General features: G+C 42.2%; 1 protein-coding gene, 1 long non-coding RNA gene and 1 other non-coding gene across 6 annotated transcripts in view; 1 reads left to right on the forward strand and 2 right to left on the reverse strand.

The window, feature by feature from the left end:
• Positions 1 to 13,914, forward strand: part of LOC143894824 (uncharacterized) — a 52,015-nt gene that overhangs the window by 1,698 nt on the left and 36,403 nt on the right. The window lies entirely within an intron of this gene.
• Positions 1,437 to 4,851, reverse strand: LOC143894832 (uncharacterized). Of its 3 annotated transcripts, none has more exons than XM_077401470.1 (2): positions 3,545 to 4,851; positions 1,437 to 3,272 (listed from the first exon to the last, which is right to left on the reverse strand). In XM_077401470.1, the coding sequence occupies exon 2, from the start codon at positions 2,695 to 2,697 to the stop codon at positions 1,573 to 1,575; it is 1,125 nt and encodes a 374-aa protein (XP_077257596.1). In that variant the 5' UTR covers positions 2,698 to 3,272; positions 3,545 to 4,851; the 3' UTR covers positions 1,437 to 1,572. The 3 variants fall into 3 exon arrangements, with proteins under 3 accessions (XP_077257596.1, XP_077257598.1, XP_077257597.1); XM_077401472.1 differs by having other exon boundaries at positions 3,545 to 4,850; XM_077401471.1 differs by having other exon boundaries at positions 1,437 to 2,482; positions 2,568 to 4,849.
• Positions 4,583 to 4,656, reverse strand: Trnap-cgg (transfer RNA proline (anticodon CGG)). The gene has a single exon. It is a non-coding gene; the product is annotated as a tRNA-Pro (tRNA).

Raw genomic sequence — 13,914 nt, forward strand, 5'->3', positions numbered from 1 at the left:
TATGTTCTTTATACACTCTTAAACTATTTGACCAAATTTTTACCAAAATTATATAAAATAGGAGTAGAATTTTCCGGAGAGTGTCATGGAGTGTATAGTTTTTCGTTACCGATCTTTTTGAGAACCGGTATCCGAAATTTTTCCAATTTTTTGGAAAATTATTGACCGAATTTTAAAGAATTGTATATGAATCAGGGGTAGAATTTCCCGGGGGGTGTCGTAATCTATATCTATATCTATATCTATTGGTCGTGCCATAGTTTCCGTCAAAAATTTTTCATCGGAAGATGTCTTGTATAACGGAATTCTAATCAACTCCGCGTTGATTGGCGCGAAGTTAATTACCGTGATTACCGTCATCGTCACAAAGAGCCAATACATGATGTTCCCTGAATTTCTTGGCGACTGAAGCTACACAAGTCAAAATTGTTTTAGGACCGTTATAGAACTGCGAGTCAATCCACAACCGATACGTACAGACAAAGAACAGCCAAGAATCGAGCTTGGCGGTAACCGTTGCGTCCGGGCCGGACGAGGACTCGCCCCTCGGCGGTGGGCGTGATAGATAGAATGTATGTATGTATATGTATGTATGTATGTATGTATATGTATGTATGTATGTATGTATATGTATGTATGTGTGTGTATGTATGTATATGTATGTATGTGTGTGTATGTATGTATATGTATGTATGTGTGTGTATGTATGTATATGTATGTATGTGTGTGTATGTATGTATATGTATGTATGTGTGTGTATGTATGTATATGTATGTATGTGTGTGTATGTATAGGTTGTATGTTTGGTATGTATGTATATGTATGTATGTGTGTGTTATGTATGTAATGTATGGTAGTGTTTGTGTTGTATGATATGATTAGTTGTGTGTAGTATGTATATGTATGTATGTGGTGTATTATGTATATGTATTTATGTGTGTGTATGTATGGATATGGATGTATGGTGTGTAGTATGTATATGTATGTTAGTGTGTGTATGTATGTTATGTTGTATGTGTGTTTATGATGTATTATGTATGTATGTTGTGTTTTGTAGTATGTATATGTATGATGTGTGTGTATGTAGGTATATGTATGTATGTGTGTGTGTATTGTATGTATATGTATGTATGTGTGTATGTATTATATGATGGTATGGTGTTGTATGTATGTATATGTATGTAGGTGAGGTATGTATGTATGTATGTCTGTCTGTGTTGTGTAATGTTATTTATGTGTGTCTGTGTTGTGGTCTGTCTGTCTGTCTGTCTGTGTGTTGTCTGTCTGTCTGTCTGTCTGTGTGTGTCGTTGTCTGTGTGTCTGTGTGTCTGTGTGTCTGTGTGTCTGTGTGTCTGTGTGTCTGTGTGTCTGTGTCTGTTGTCTGTCTGTCGTCTGTCTGTGTCTGTCTGTCTGTCTGTCTTGTTGTCTTCTGTCTGTCTCTGTCTGTATGTATGTATGTATATGTATGTATGTATGTATGTATGTATGTATGTATGTATGTATGAAAAACGACACGACAGTGTCGATAGACCACAAATTCCGTGTCTTCAAGCCGTCTCTTCCACAAAAATTTCATAACGTCTCGATCTTGTTCGAGACGCTAATCTGGAGGAATGCCTTTCGTATATCTGCTATCACTCCAAGATTCTGCAGCCTGAATCGTAGCAGTAACTCGGGTATCAATTCGATGAAATTTGGTCCCGTCTCTAAGCACTGATTCAACGAGGGACCTCCTCTTTCTCTTGACGATGCATCGAAAACCGAGCGAATCCGAGTCGTGCTATTTTCCTTAACTACGTGTCTGTGTGGCAGGTAATGTCCATAATCCTTTGCTTCATTGCTAGAAAGTTCTTCTATTATACCATTGTTTAACCAATCCTGAAAGACGTCGTCGTAGGCTTGGTAGAGACCATCTTGTTTTAGCTTCTTGCTTGTACTTTCTAACCTCCGCTCAGCCGTCGCACGATTCATCGGTAGAGTTGGGTGGTTCTCCTTCCAGGGCAAACATACCTCATAACGTCCTTGCTCGTTTATGATTGTAGAGTGTCGAAAGCCTTTTAGGACGTTTTCTTGATGCTGTTCCTTCGTAGATTTTTGGATGGGATCTTGTATTCCCAAAACGCCCAAATTCCACAGGTCTTCGATCATCGCCTCGTCCACAAACATAGAAAAAGCGATCGCCACACTGTCGTTGTGCTGACAAACGTGCGATGGATTTTTGCCCATTATTGTCCATCCAAACTTGGTATCAACAGCCGTTACTCCATTATCAAGTTGAACTATTCGACCGGTTAGAAGTTTGCCAGCAACATCGGCTCCTATCAAGAGGGAAATCAATACTTCATCGTGGTTAGCATCTGTGAGATTAATGGATTTTCTACTTAGTTTCTTGATCCAAGAACCTCCGGTCACCCTGGGAATATTGACACATATTTTATTCTGCTCGAATGCGTTGAAATTGCACGCATAGCCACCGTCAAGACTACGTAAACAAACGAAGTAGCGTTTGTGATCCAGAGGTTGAGTACTCACGCCTCCAAACAGCGAATGAATCGTCGTGCGATTACCTGTTTCCTTAAATTGCATCTTGGCAGCCACATCAGCTGAGATATACGAATGATGTGACCCAGAGTCAACGACCGCTCGAATTAACTGTTCCTGATTGTCGTTGTATACTTTAACCATAAGTGTCTGCATAAAAACTTCCGGGCCCGATGACAGATTGGACAGATTCTCCACGACGTCCTTTTGTTGAGTGTCTGTCTTGGCTTTACTTCCGGAGCTCGACGTATTAGAGGCCACACTACGACACAACAGAATATGCCTGTGACCACACCACGCACACTTACCCTTATAACGACAACTCTTGAGGTTATGTCAAATTTTGGCACAACAAAAACAGGCTCTCTTTTCTTTAACAATCTCCTGCCTCTCTGCCAGAGATAGTTTCTTAGCCTTTTCACAATTCACACAGTTGTGCCGTTCGTCACAAAAAACGCATTTAGAGTTGATCGTTTCATTTACTGTTAAAAGTCCTGCCGCCGTTGGTGTTTCCGACGCTTCCTGTTTCGTCCTCTTATTCCTATCCTTCACCTTTGCCTCTGAGGTGATGCCGAAACCACTAACAACCATTTCAATTCTTTGTTCTGCCTGAACCTCTTTCGCCAAAAACGACATGAGGTTAGTGAGCCTGTCCTTTGCGACGGTAGTGCCAGACGACGCCGGTGATCGTTGCCAAACTCTCAATGTCTCCTCCGGCAGCAAAGATTCCACTAAAGGATACAACATGGCCGCACACATTTCAGTAGTGACACCAAGCGACTCGAGCGCTCTCAACTGCGTTTCAAGCTTATCGAACAGGTTACCGACGGATGGCTTCTTTCCCGACTTAGTGGTGTTGTTCAACACCAACTTGAGCAGCTCGCGCACGTATAGCTCAATTAACAAATCGCTTTTACCAAATCTTGATTTTAAACTGTCTATGACTTTGTCATAATTTTCCGCGATCGGTGGATAACTATTCACTAGCTCTAGAATCCTTTACCATAGCCTGAACTAAATATTGGAATTTATCTTCCTTGGTAATCTGTTGATCTTCGTGAATATTCTTAAAAAGACTCCAAAATTGCAGCCACTCGCGTAACTCTCCGCTGAATTTCTGTAACTCGATCTTCGGTAGCTTGAATCGTTTATCTTGGATGGCTTGTTCGTTGTCACGTCTGTTCCTTGGTTGAACAGCCTCGCTGTCATTTGCAATTGGGGGCATCGGTTGCATCAGATTCGTAACTTGTGTCTTGATGCGATAATACTTGAGACGATATTCATCGCATGTCGCGGATTCTTCTTCGAGGTCCTGATCCGTCATTTCTTCTTGATTGAGTAGTAACTGTTGCAACTTATCGTTGAGATTCTCGATTTCACTGGCTTTATCTTTTAACAACGCAAACTGTGCTTGTATATCCTCGATTGCTGCGTCTCTACTTATATTCGTTGAGAGCCAGTTGTATGTCCTTGTGAATGCCGCACGCGCGGTTTTCCTTAACTTCTTGCAGTTATCCATGATCACACGAGATTATTTACGCCAGAGTCCTGTCACGGTCGCCAGATGTTCAAACTTGAACTGAATGAGATGCGTAAATAAGGCACGGATATGTAAGGAATGATATCTTTATTCGGGATTTCTCAAGAACGCACGTGTCGCTAGCACATCTCAACGAACTCTGCTCGCACACACTCATACCACACAGGAGACAAGCCTGCCAACCACTCGAAAAATAAGAATTTTCTCTCACAAGCCACACAAGCGCTCTCTAACAAAGTTTTCTCTCTACAGATATACAATCAATTAGAATCAAAAGCCATGCGATCCAAGATTAGGTCTTTGACAGCCTTATATTAGTTTCTGTATACATATATGTCTATATATATATATACATATAATTTTTCCAACAAACTGCGCGCCGATTATTTATCGGACTTAAAACACAGTAATTGTTAGAATTAAAAACCCTTCCCTCCCCGGAATTAAATCGACTCGATTTAATTATCTAAAAACTGTAAAGAAATTTATTGCAAAAAATATTACCTCAGCCAGGGTTCGAACCTGGAACCTCCCCCATTCCGTGTAGGGCGTCGTACCAATTCGACCACCGAGGCATGTGGTAATATTTATCGCAATAACCGGTTAATAATAGTTTGAAACGTCTTTCTCAGGCGACGTAAATAATAATAAGAGAAATAGGATCGTAACGATATACAATCAATTAGAATCAAAAGCCATGCGATCCAAGATTAGGTCTTTGACAGCCTTATATTAGTTTCTGTATCAGTGATCGGCAAAAAAAATTTTCATTATTTATTTTTTAATGTCAAAGCAATCATTAATAAGCCAAAATACAGTATTAAGTGCCAAAAAAATTAAAAATTTTTTTCAACTTATTTTTATTTACCTAACAATTTTTGTAAATAATTTCAAAAAAAGATTATTGCTACAAAAATTATTAATGTGTAACATTATTTTTTAATTAGAAAATTTAATAATAAATCGAAAATTATAACTAATTTTTCAAAAATAAATAATTAAATAAAAATAATTTTTAATTTTCTAAAAAATAATGAAAAAAAAATTTTTTTAATTTTCAAAAAAATTAGTAATTAAATAAAAAATATTTTCTAATTTTTCAGAAAATTAACAATTAAATAAAAATAATTTTTTATCCTTGACTCTGAAACAAGGTGTCTTGCAAAAACAAGCATGAACATGAGGTAACTGACAATATTACAATCAGAGATACTAGGCAAGACAAAGGGAACATCATAAAGTTCTTGATTACACTTATTTTACACATTAATGATAAAGCGAAAAATTGTTTTAAGAATGCCAACATTCTTTGAACAACTAAAAAAATAATTGTGAAGATTTGTGAGAAAATATATCTATTAATTAACCTAGTCAATATTTATTAGATTATATTAATAAGTATAAGCTGTTGTTCTTAAATTTTCCTTCCCTTTGAGTGTGCATATAACATACAATTTTTGTAAATATATGAATGTATTCGAAGTTTCCATTTTATATTCAGAAGTACTAAATAAAGCAAAGTCAATGATTAAAAAATTATATTTGTTATCACACAGTTATTATTAAATCAGTCAACACGGTAATAAATGTGTACATATTTGACTTACAAGAATAATTTATTAATTATTACTTACATATTAATATATTGTATAAACGTATCAGCAGATACAGCGTATTTATTCTTCAAGTTTTCAATCAAGATTATTTATCATCTCTCATTGATGTAATGCTCTTTAAGGCTCCTGGTCCCTGACCCGAGAACTCCGCGTTGACGGTGACGACGTACCGTCGCGGTAGAAATAAGAACTCTCTCCAATGGAGAATAAGCGAGAAATGTTGAGAATTGACACGTTGAGAATTCTTACGTAGTATTTCCAAATAAAAAGATATTTGCTTAAAATAACACTACAGATCACTTCAGCACACTTTAAAAATACGCCGAGTTGAAGTTAAGTCTACCCCTTTCCCTTGACAATTAATAAACAGCCGTAAAATGAATATAATACGAAATCTAGTCATGCGCCTGCGCACAAGCCTGCATCGTATCACATTCGTTTTACGGCTGTTTATTACTATCAAGGAAAAGGGGTAGACTTAACCTCAACTCGGCGTATTTTTAAAGTGTGCTGAAGTAATCTGTAGTGTTATTTTAAGCAAATATCTTTTTATTTGGAAATACTACGCGAGAATTTTTAACGTGTCATTTCTAATTTTTTCTCACATTCCAACATGGCCGCGACGAGTACCCAGGAGCCTTAAATATGCCCAAATTATTTAAGAAAATCACGTATTTTCTAAGTAAATAATACTATTTTTTTTAGCGACACTCGAATTACACTTTATAATTACTCTTAATTCAAAATTCTCATCAGTTAATTTATTAAATTTAGGTAAATTAAACATTGTAGCGTAACTAAAAAGTCTTTCTACTGGTGCAGAAGATGGTAAAAGTGTATTAAATTTGAGAAAAACTTTCTTAACAATAGGATATAAATTAAGTAATTCGAGATCATTCCTACTTTCAGTACTAAATTTCTGAAATATTGCTTCTACATCAGAGGCCCCAAAAGTTTCGACTACATCAGGTGTATCATGATCACATGTAAAGTCAAAAAAATCATTTTCAGCTACACTATCATCTTTTTTCTTATCTTCAACTCTACTCGACACAGAAGCAAGTGCTTCTTTTATTGCTACTATAACATTTGCTTGCACTGAGCGACTTAAACAATTGAGCCAGTTCAATTTAAATTTAGGATGTGAAGCTGCTGCTACAGCGCTAATCCGTCCTTCATTTTAAATATCAAAAATTGGCTTAAAGCGCAACTGCAAACTTTTCAATAATCCAAACACTAACTTTTTACAAAGATGTAACTTTATTTTTTGACAAGCCAGTAATTTATTCTTGACGGATATGAGTGTAGGAAGCAGGTATAGCGTAGCATAAGACCGCTAAACCAATGAGCATCCAGTATAAAGTCGCCATATTAATTTACATAAGATTGGTCCAGTCGGTCCAGCGGTCTTATGCTATGCTTATGCAGCCTATGCAATTTTGTGCACGATGGCCTTAAGAGAGAGCAAGAGACCATCGTCAAATTATAGTTTATCTAGTAATTGCAAATTTTCCCAAAAGACACGAATTTTCAGTAGGAAAAAATTATTTAGTATATAGTTAACGTCATCGTTTCTTTTCTACTGCAACTAATGTACTTTTAAAAACAAATACTTTACAAATTAATAAATGCTAATTTTCTAAAAAATTAGTAATATATTTTCTAATAATTATCTACTAATTTTGTTCAAATAATTTACTTTTTAAAAATTACTAATTTTTTAAAAAATTAAAAATATTTTTTACTAAATGTAATTTTTTTTAAAACTGACAATTTATTTTGTATAATTGCCAATTTTTAAATTATGAGCAATATATTTCTGATTATTTATTAATTTTTTAAACAGAGTATTACATTTTCAATTAATTAATAATTATTTTAAATTTAAAGCTTAGTATTTTATTAATTACCAATTTTTTGTAAATTAAAATTAAAAACATTTAAATTTTTTATTTTTGATTATTAAAAATAATTGCCGATATCATTACTAAAAACAGAATTTTTGCCGATCACTGTTCTGTATACATATATGTCTATATATATACATATAATTTTTTCAACAAACTGCGCGCCGATTATTTGTCGGACTTAAAACACAGTAATTGTTAAAATTAAAAACCCTTCCCTCCCCGGAATTAAATCGACTCGATTTAATTATCTAAAAACTGTAAAGAAATTTATTGCGAAAAATATTACCTCAGCCAGGGTTCGAACCTGGAACCTCCCTCATTCCGTGTAGGGCGTCGTACCAATTCGACCACCGAGGCATGTGGTAATATTTATCGCAATAACCGGTTAATAATAGTTTGAAACGTCTTTCTCAGGCGACGTAAATAATAATAAGAGAAATAGGATGGTAACGATATACAATCAATTAGAATCAAAAGCCATGCGATCCAAGATTAGGTCTTTGACAGCCTCATTATAGTTTCTGTACACATATATGTCTATATATTGTGACAACGACGACGATGTCCTCACGGTCTCGCCGGCCGTGGAGGAGCGCGCCGTCGCTTTCTTCACTAGAGATCTCCTTATAATTTGCGATATTCCTCTCCGAAATCCTGGTGGTAGCTCGACTGAGTATTTTTAGGATGTAATGTTGGGCGCCAGGTGCGATTTCTCGCACCACGATACACAAGATCGCAGTATTCTCAGGCGTGGGCTTCTTTGATTAACCGCGGTTGGAATAGTCCGCGGCTCCACCTGAGTCACGTCCTCCCCATGGTCACGCAACAAGTTCGGCGGCACTAACTCGCGTCCCAAATTCACGAACGCCGGTGACGCTCCCAACGACGAATGCGACGCAGTATTATAAGCGAAACAAAACTGTGGGAGGTATTTATCCCACTCCCGATGATCTCTCTCAATAAACGACACGATCATAGTTTTTAGGGTCCGATTGACCCTCTCACGGGGTTGGCCTGCGGATGGTACGGCGGCATCGTGGCATGCGTGATGCCATGCTCCTCAGCAAAACCCTTCATCACGCGATTCACAAACTCAGTTCCGTTGTCTGTGAGGAGGATCTTTGGCGTACCCCACCGCGACACGATAAGATCTTCCAACGCCTCTTTAATTTTTGGGCCGATCCATCTTGTGAATAAATCTTGGATCACCAGAAGGTACTGGTAGCCGGCCTTGCTGCGAGGCAAGGGCCTCACTATGTCCGCGGCGATCGAAGTCCACGGCCCTTCTATAACGCGGCGGCCCATCCACTCCGCGGGACTAGCTTGCTCGACCTTCGTCCTTTGACATGTGTCGCACGTCCGAATGTACCGAGTGACCTCGCGAAACATATTTGGCCAATAGTACAACACGGCGAGACGCTAATACGTCTTTTCGACTCCTAAATGCCCGGCCTGCGGCGCATCGTGGGATTTGCGAAGGGCCTCGGCGCGTAATTCTCTCGGCAATACCAGCTTCCACCGGTCCAAATCCTCGACTATGTCCGAAATAACCGATCGCGGTCGCAAAAAGTATAGCTGCCGATCAACTATTTTCCATTGAGCAAACCGCTTCGGGTCAGTCGCTACCTCCCTATACCGCCTGCGATACCACTCGTCACTCGTACCCTCACACTCCTCGATTTCGATCGCGGCGTTATTCTTCCGCCTTCCGCGCCTTCGTACATCCGCGACAAGGCATCGGGCACGTTGTGTAGGGCTCCCTTGCGGTACTCCACGGTGTAATCATACTCTAATAATTCTAACGCCCATCGGGCCAAACGACCCGTGGGATTTTTCAAGTTGTGGAGCCACCGCAAGCTACTATGATCCGTAACTACGGTGAACTTGTAACCTTCTAAATACGGCCTAAACTTCTGAATGGCCCACACCACGGCCAGGCACTCTTGTTCAGTCACCGAGTACCGTTTTTCAGGGTCCGACAATACGCGACTGGCATAGGCTATCACGCGTTCTTCCCCTTCTAAGTTCTGAGTCAAGACCGCCCCCAACCCAATTGAGCTCGCGTCGGTTTGTAACACGAAAGGCTCTTTAAAATCCGGGCATGCCAGGACGGGGGCCGCCATTAAACTATTCCTAAGGCTATTGAATGCATGAACTTGTTCATCCCCCCCACTCCCAGCGCCTGCCTTTCCTCAAAAGGCGGGTCAAGAGCTCACTTAGCGTCGCGAAATCCGGTATAAATTTCCGATACCACGATGACATCCCGAGAAACCTACGCAATTGTCTCAGTGTTCGGGGCGCCGGGTACTCCAGCACGGGGCGCGTCTTTTCTGGGTCCACTGATACGTCTCCCGCCTCCACCACGAAGCTTAAATACTTAACCTGAGATCTACAGAACTCGCATTTATCCATATTAATCGTTAATCCCGCAGCTGCAATCTTATCTAGCACTCGTTTCAACCATTCGAGGTGTTCCTCGAAAGTTTCCGTCGCGATAATTATGTCGTCTAAGTACGCGAAAATGAAAGGCTCCATTTCCGGGCCTATTAAACTATCTAATAGTCGTTGGAACGTCGCGGGGGCACCCGTTAATCCGTATGGCATTCGGACAAAATGATACAAGCCTTTTCCCGGGACGCTAAACGCGGTAATCTCTTGGTTATCTTTATTTAACGGAATCTGAAAATAAGCCTAACTCAGATCGATTGTAGAGATATATTTTGCCGAACGTAATTTATTGAGTATTTCGTCCATTGGTGGTATCGGGTACACGTCCTTTTTAGATATCTTATTGACTCCGCGGAAATTCAGGCAAAACCGGTACTTGCCATTCGATTTCTTTACCATCACAATTGGGTTCGACCATTGACTTGCGAACGGTTCAATTATTCTGGCTGCTAACATTTTATCTACCTCCGCGCGAATTGCTTCTTGCACCTTTGGCGAGACTAAATAGCAACGTTGCTTTAGCGGCGGATGGTTTCCTACTTCTATTTTATGTTCGGTTAGATCGGTCAGACCGGGGTCTCCCGATGGTGCTACTATTTTCCGTAAAAAATTTTTCAGATGTTTTTTCTAATCTTTGGTTAGCTCCGCGAGCCCACAAACGCGGGGGTTTGTTTCTTTCAACTGAAACTGGTAGCGGGCGCGAGGCCTGTCCGCGAAATGCCATTCCCCCTTTCCGAAGTCTAGCGTGATACCGAACTTCGTCAGGAAGTCCATCCCCACGATACACGGCACGGCCAAATCCGGCAATATCCCTACCGAGATTTTTCGACTCCGGTCCTTTAGATGGATGGAGAGCGAGGCTTCTCTATGAATCGGGGCTATTTCTCCGTTTGCCATTCGGATTGTTGCGCCCCCCTCCCGCGTGGTTGGAACGCCTAGACTTTTTACTATACGCATCCCTTCGCGACCGAGGAGCGTCATGTTCGACCCCGAGTCCACCAACGCTAACAGGGACCGGCCGCCTATCCGGATTGTAAGATACTTTAGCGGAGGAAATTCGTCGGGATCGAGCGTCACGTACGAGAGTTTTTCTTCAGGGGTATTCGCGGTTCGGGCCTCGTTCTCGATAGTTGGGGGCGTAGGGACCCGTCTTACTGACCCCCTTCCGCGTTTCCCGAACACCTAGGACATGTCCGCGTCGTAAACCCCGGATTCCCGCACCGGTAGCAATGCTGCCGTCGAGCCGCCCTGCAGGTCCTAGCCCGGTGGCCCGTCTGATCGCAGTTCCAACATTTTAAATTGGAATCATCGGGAACCGGTCTCGGCGCGGCGGCGTCGGTAGCCACTGCGGCGCTCCAAGCTTCTCTCCCGCTCGGGTCTCCCTGAGCCACGGCCTTCCCCGCGGCAACGGTACTCGGGGATCGCGGTTTCCCCTTCGGCGCGTGGTACGCTAAGTCCGGAAAAAGTGACTGTTCCGGTAACAAGAGGGGTCTATACATCTTGTCCGAGGGGAGGGTTCGTTCCGTCCGCGTAGCCAAATCCTCCAACGTGTGAAAATCGCTAAACTCCCACCGACGGATCGCGAGCTGTAGCCGCGGTAGTAAGTTACGGTGGGCTAATGTGAGCTGTTCCGGGAGTGACCACGAAGGGCTCATTCGCGTGAACAGGGACCGTAAGCAGGTTAAATATTCGGCCACCGGCTCGTGTTCTCTCTGCGTTCTTCGCTGTATTTCTTTCCGAAGGGTCGTCAAATAGTCCGGATCGCCGAATCGACTTCGCCACGCGTGCTCGAAATTTCGCCAATCCCGCCAATTTTCGCTTTCTAATCTTACCCAATATAACGCGGTACCCGAGAGGAATAATGGTAAGCACTTAAATAGTTCGGCGTCATCTACATGCACAATAGAGCGGGCCTCCTTAATCCGTAACAAAAATGCTTCCGCGTTGCTACCGCGTTGTCCGGAGAAGTAGAGGTTCCACTTTCTCATGATATTATATGCCTCGGCTGCGGATCCGCGCGTATTTCCTCTATCGGTATGGCGCGGCGGGTACTCCATTCGCGGCGGGGGTGCCCGCTGATAAGTGTCCCCCCATGTTTTGTGGGGGTCAGGCGGAAAATTGTACGCCCCCAGATTCACGAGGGTGTCCCCCTTTCCCGTCGCCTTGTCCTTCGAAGTCGCCCCCTGGGCCCCCTGGGGACTAGCGGTCTGTATTTCGATGGCAGGCGGGGGTGGGGGTAGAGGCGGTTGGTCGTTCATCTTTTCCCGAATCGACTTTTCCTCAAATCTAGCTAAACGCACGCGTAAAGTTGGCAGAATTCCGGCCGTGTTCAACCCCCGATCTTCTAAATGTTGAACCGCTTGTTCTTTCGTTAGGCGGTTGATCCACCGAAGAGGCGATTTAAGCAAGTCGTCCTCCCGCATAGGAGCCCTATTTGCCTCCCCTTATGACGCCCACCGAACGCGAAACCGAAGACAAAAGCAAAGTCTTTTTCCCTTTCCCAATACTCGGAATTACCAAGTACGCTATTACTCTCCAAAGCTTGTTATTCGGACGAAGAGATATGCCAGTCGCAATATTATCGAACGGTATTTACTTTCGCGAAACTCAACCGAAATCGAATTAACACAGCCCCCGAAACCGTAAACAGGCAGGAATTCGGCACAAGAAACTACGGAAAAACTCAAGTTCCCAAATACCGGCCGCACGCGAACCAAAACAAAGTCGAGCGAAGCGGCCTTTACTCGGCACTACGTACCGCAATCATGGCACCAAAATTCCAGGGCCACGAAATAATAATTCGAAAATCCGTTCAAACATATAATCGACACAAGAGCACATAGAAAATCATAGGGAAACACATAAACATAATGATAGCACAAAATAAATTCACTTGCGCACGCTCTCTCTCCCGAGTTTCGTTGATTGGTATTAAATTTTCAGGCGAGAGGCCCCACGTTGGGCGCCAAAATTTTGTGACGACGACGACGATGTCCTCACGGTCTCGCCGGCCGTGGAGAAGCGCGCCGTCACTTTCTTCACTAGAGATCTTCTTATAATTCGCGATATTCCTCTCCGAAACCCTGGTGGTAACTCGACTGAGTATTTTTAGGATGTAATGTTGGGCGCCAGGTGCGATTCCTCGCACCACGATACATGAGATCGCAGTATTCTCAGACGTGGGCTTCTTTGATTAACCGCAGTTGGAATAGGAGAGGGAGCGTAGCGCAATCATCACACTCGAATAACCAAGAACATAAAATTATATTTCAGTTTAAGGCAAATAACAAGTGGAGGATAGCGTGTTCCACGGCGAACAAGCAGAATTCGAGTACGCGCCACGTGTCACCCCACGAACGCGATACTCATTCCGTCGCTAAACTGCACGGCAATCCCGATCGAATTCGTACAAGACTATTCCCCGACATAAATTGCATCGAATCCTACCCGGACGGTCAAACGCGAAATACTCGAAACGTCTACTTCTCACAATTAGCGCAATTTCCTTATATACGGTCCACCGCGACGACGCTGGGGATCTTCACTCTCCCCGAGACGCACGAATGGCCTCACCTGTAAACGCGACACAACCGTGGGCCATTAATCCCGATGAACCGCACGGATCTCCAATTACAAATGGCACGAACTTAACCGGCGACGATAACTACGAGACTCTCATACGTGCGAGAGCTACCTCACAAAACTACGGCACGGTTAAGCCAACAACGTTTACGAAATTACACGCGACGAAATTGCCCGCAACGAAATTACACGCAACGAAATTACCCACAACGAAATTACACGCAACGAAAGTACACGAAACGAAATCACACGCAACAAAATTACAATCACGCTGACT

Source organism: Temnothorax americanus, unplaced genomic scaffold (genome assembly GCF_048541705.1).
Source record: "Temnothorax americanus isolate GAGA-0224 unplaced genomic scaffold, ASM4854170v1 Scaffold143, whole genome shotgun sequence".
Lineage (NCBI taxonomy): Eukaryota > Metazoa > Arthropoda > Insecta > Hymenoptera > Formicidae > Temnothorax > Temnothorax americanus.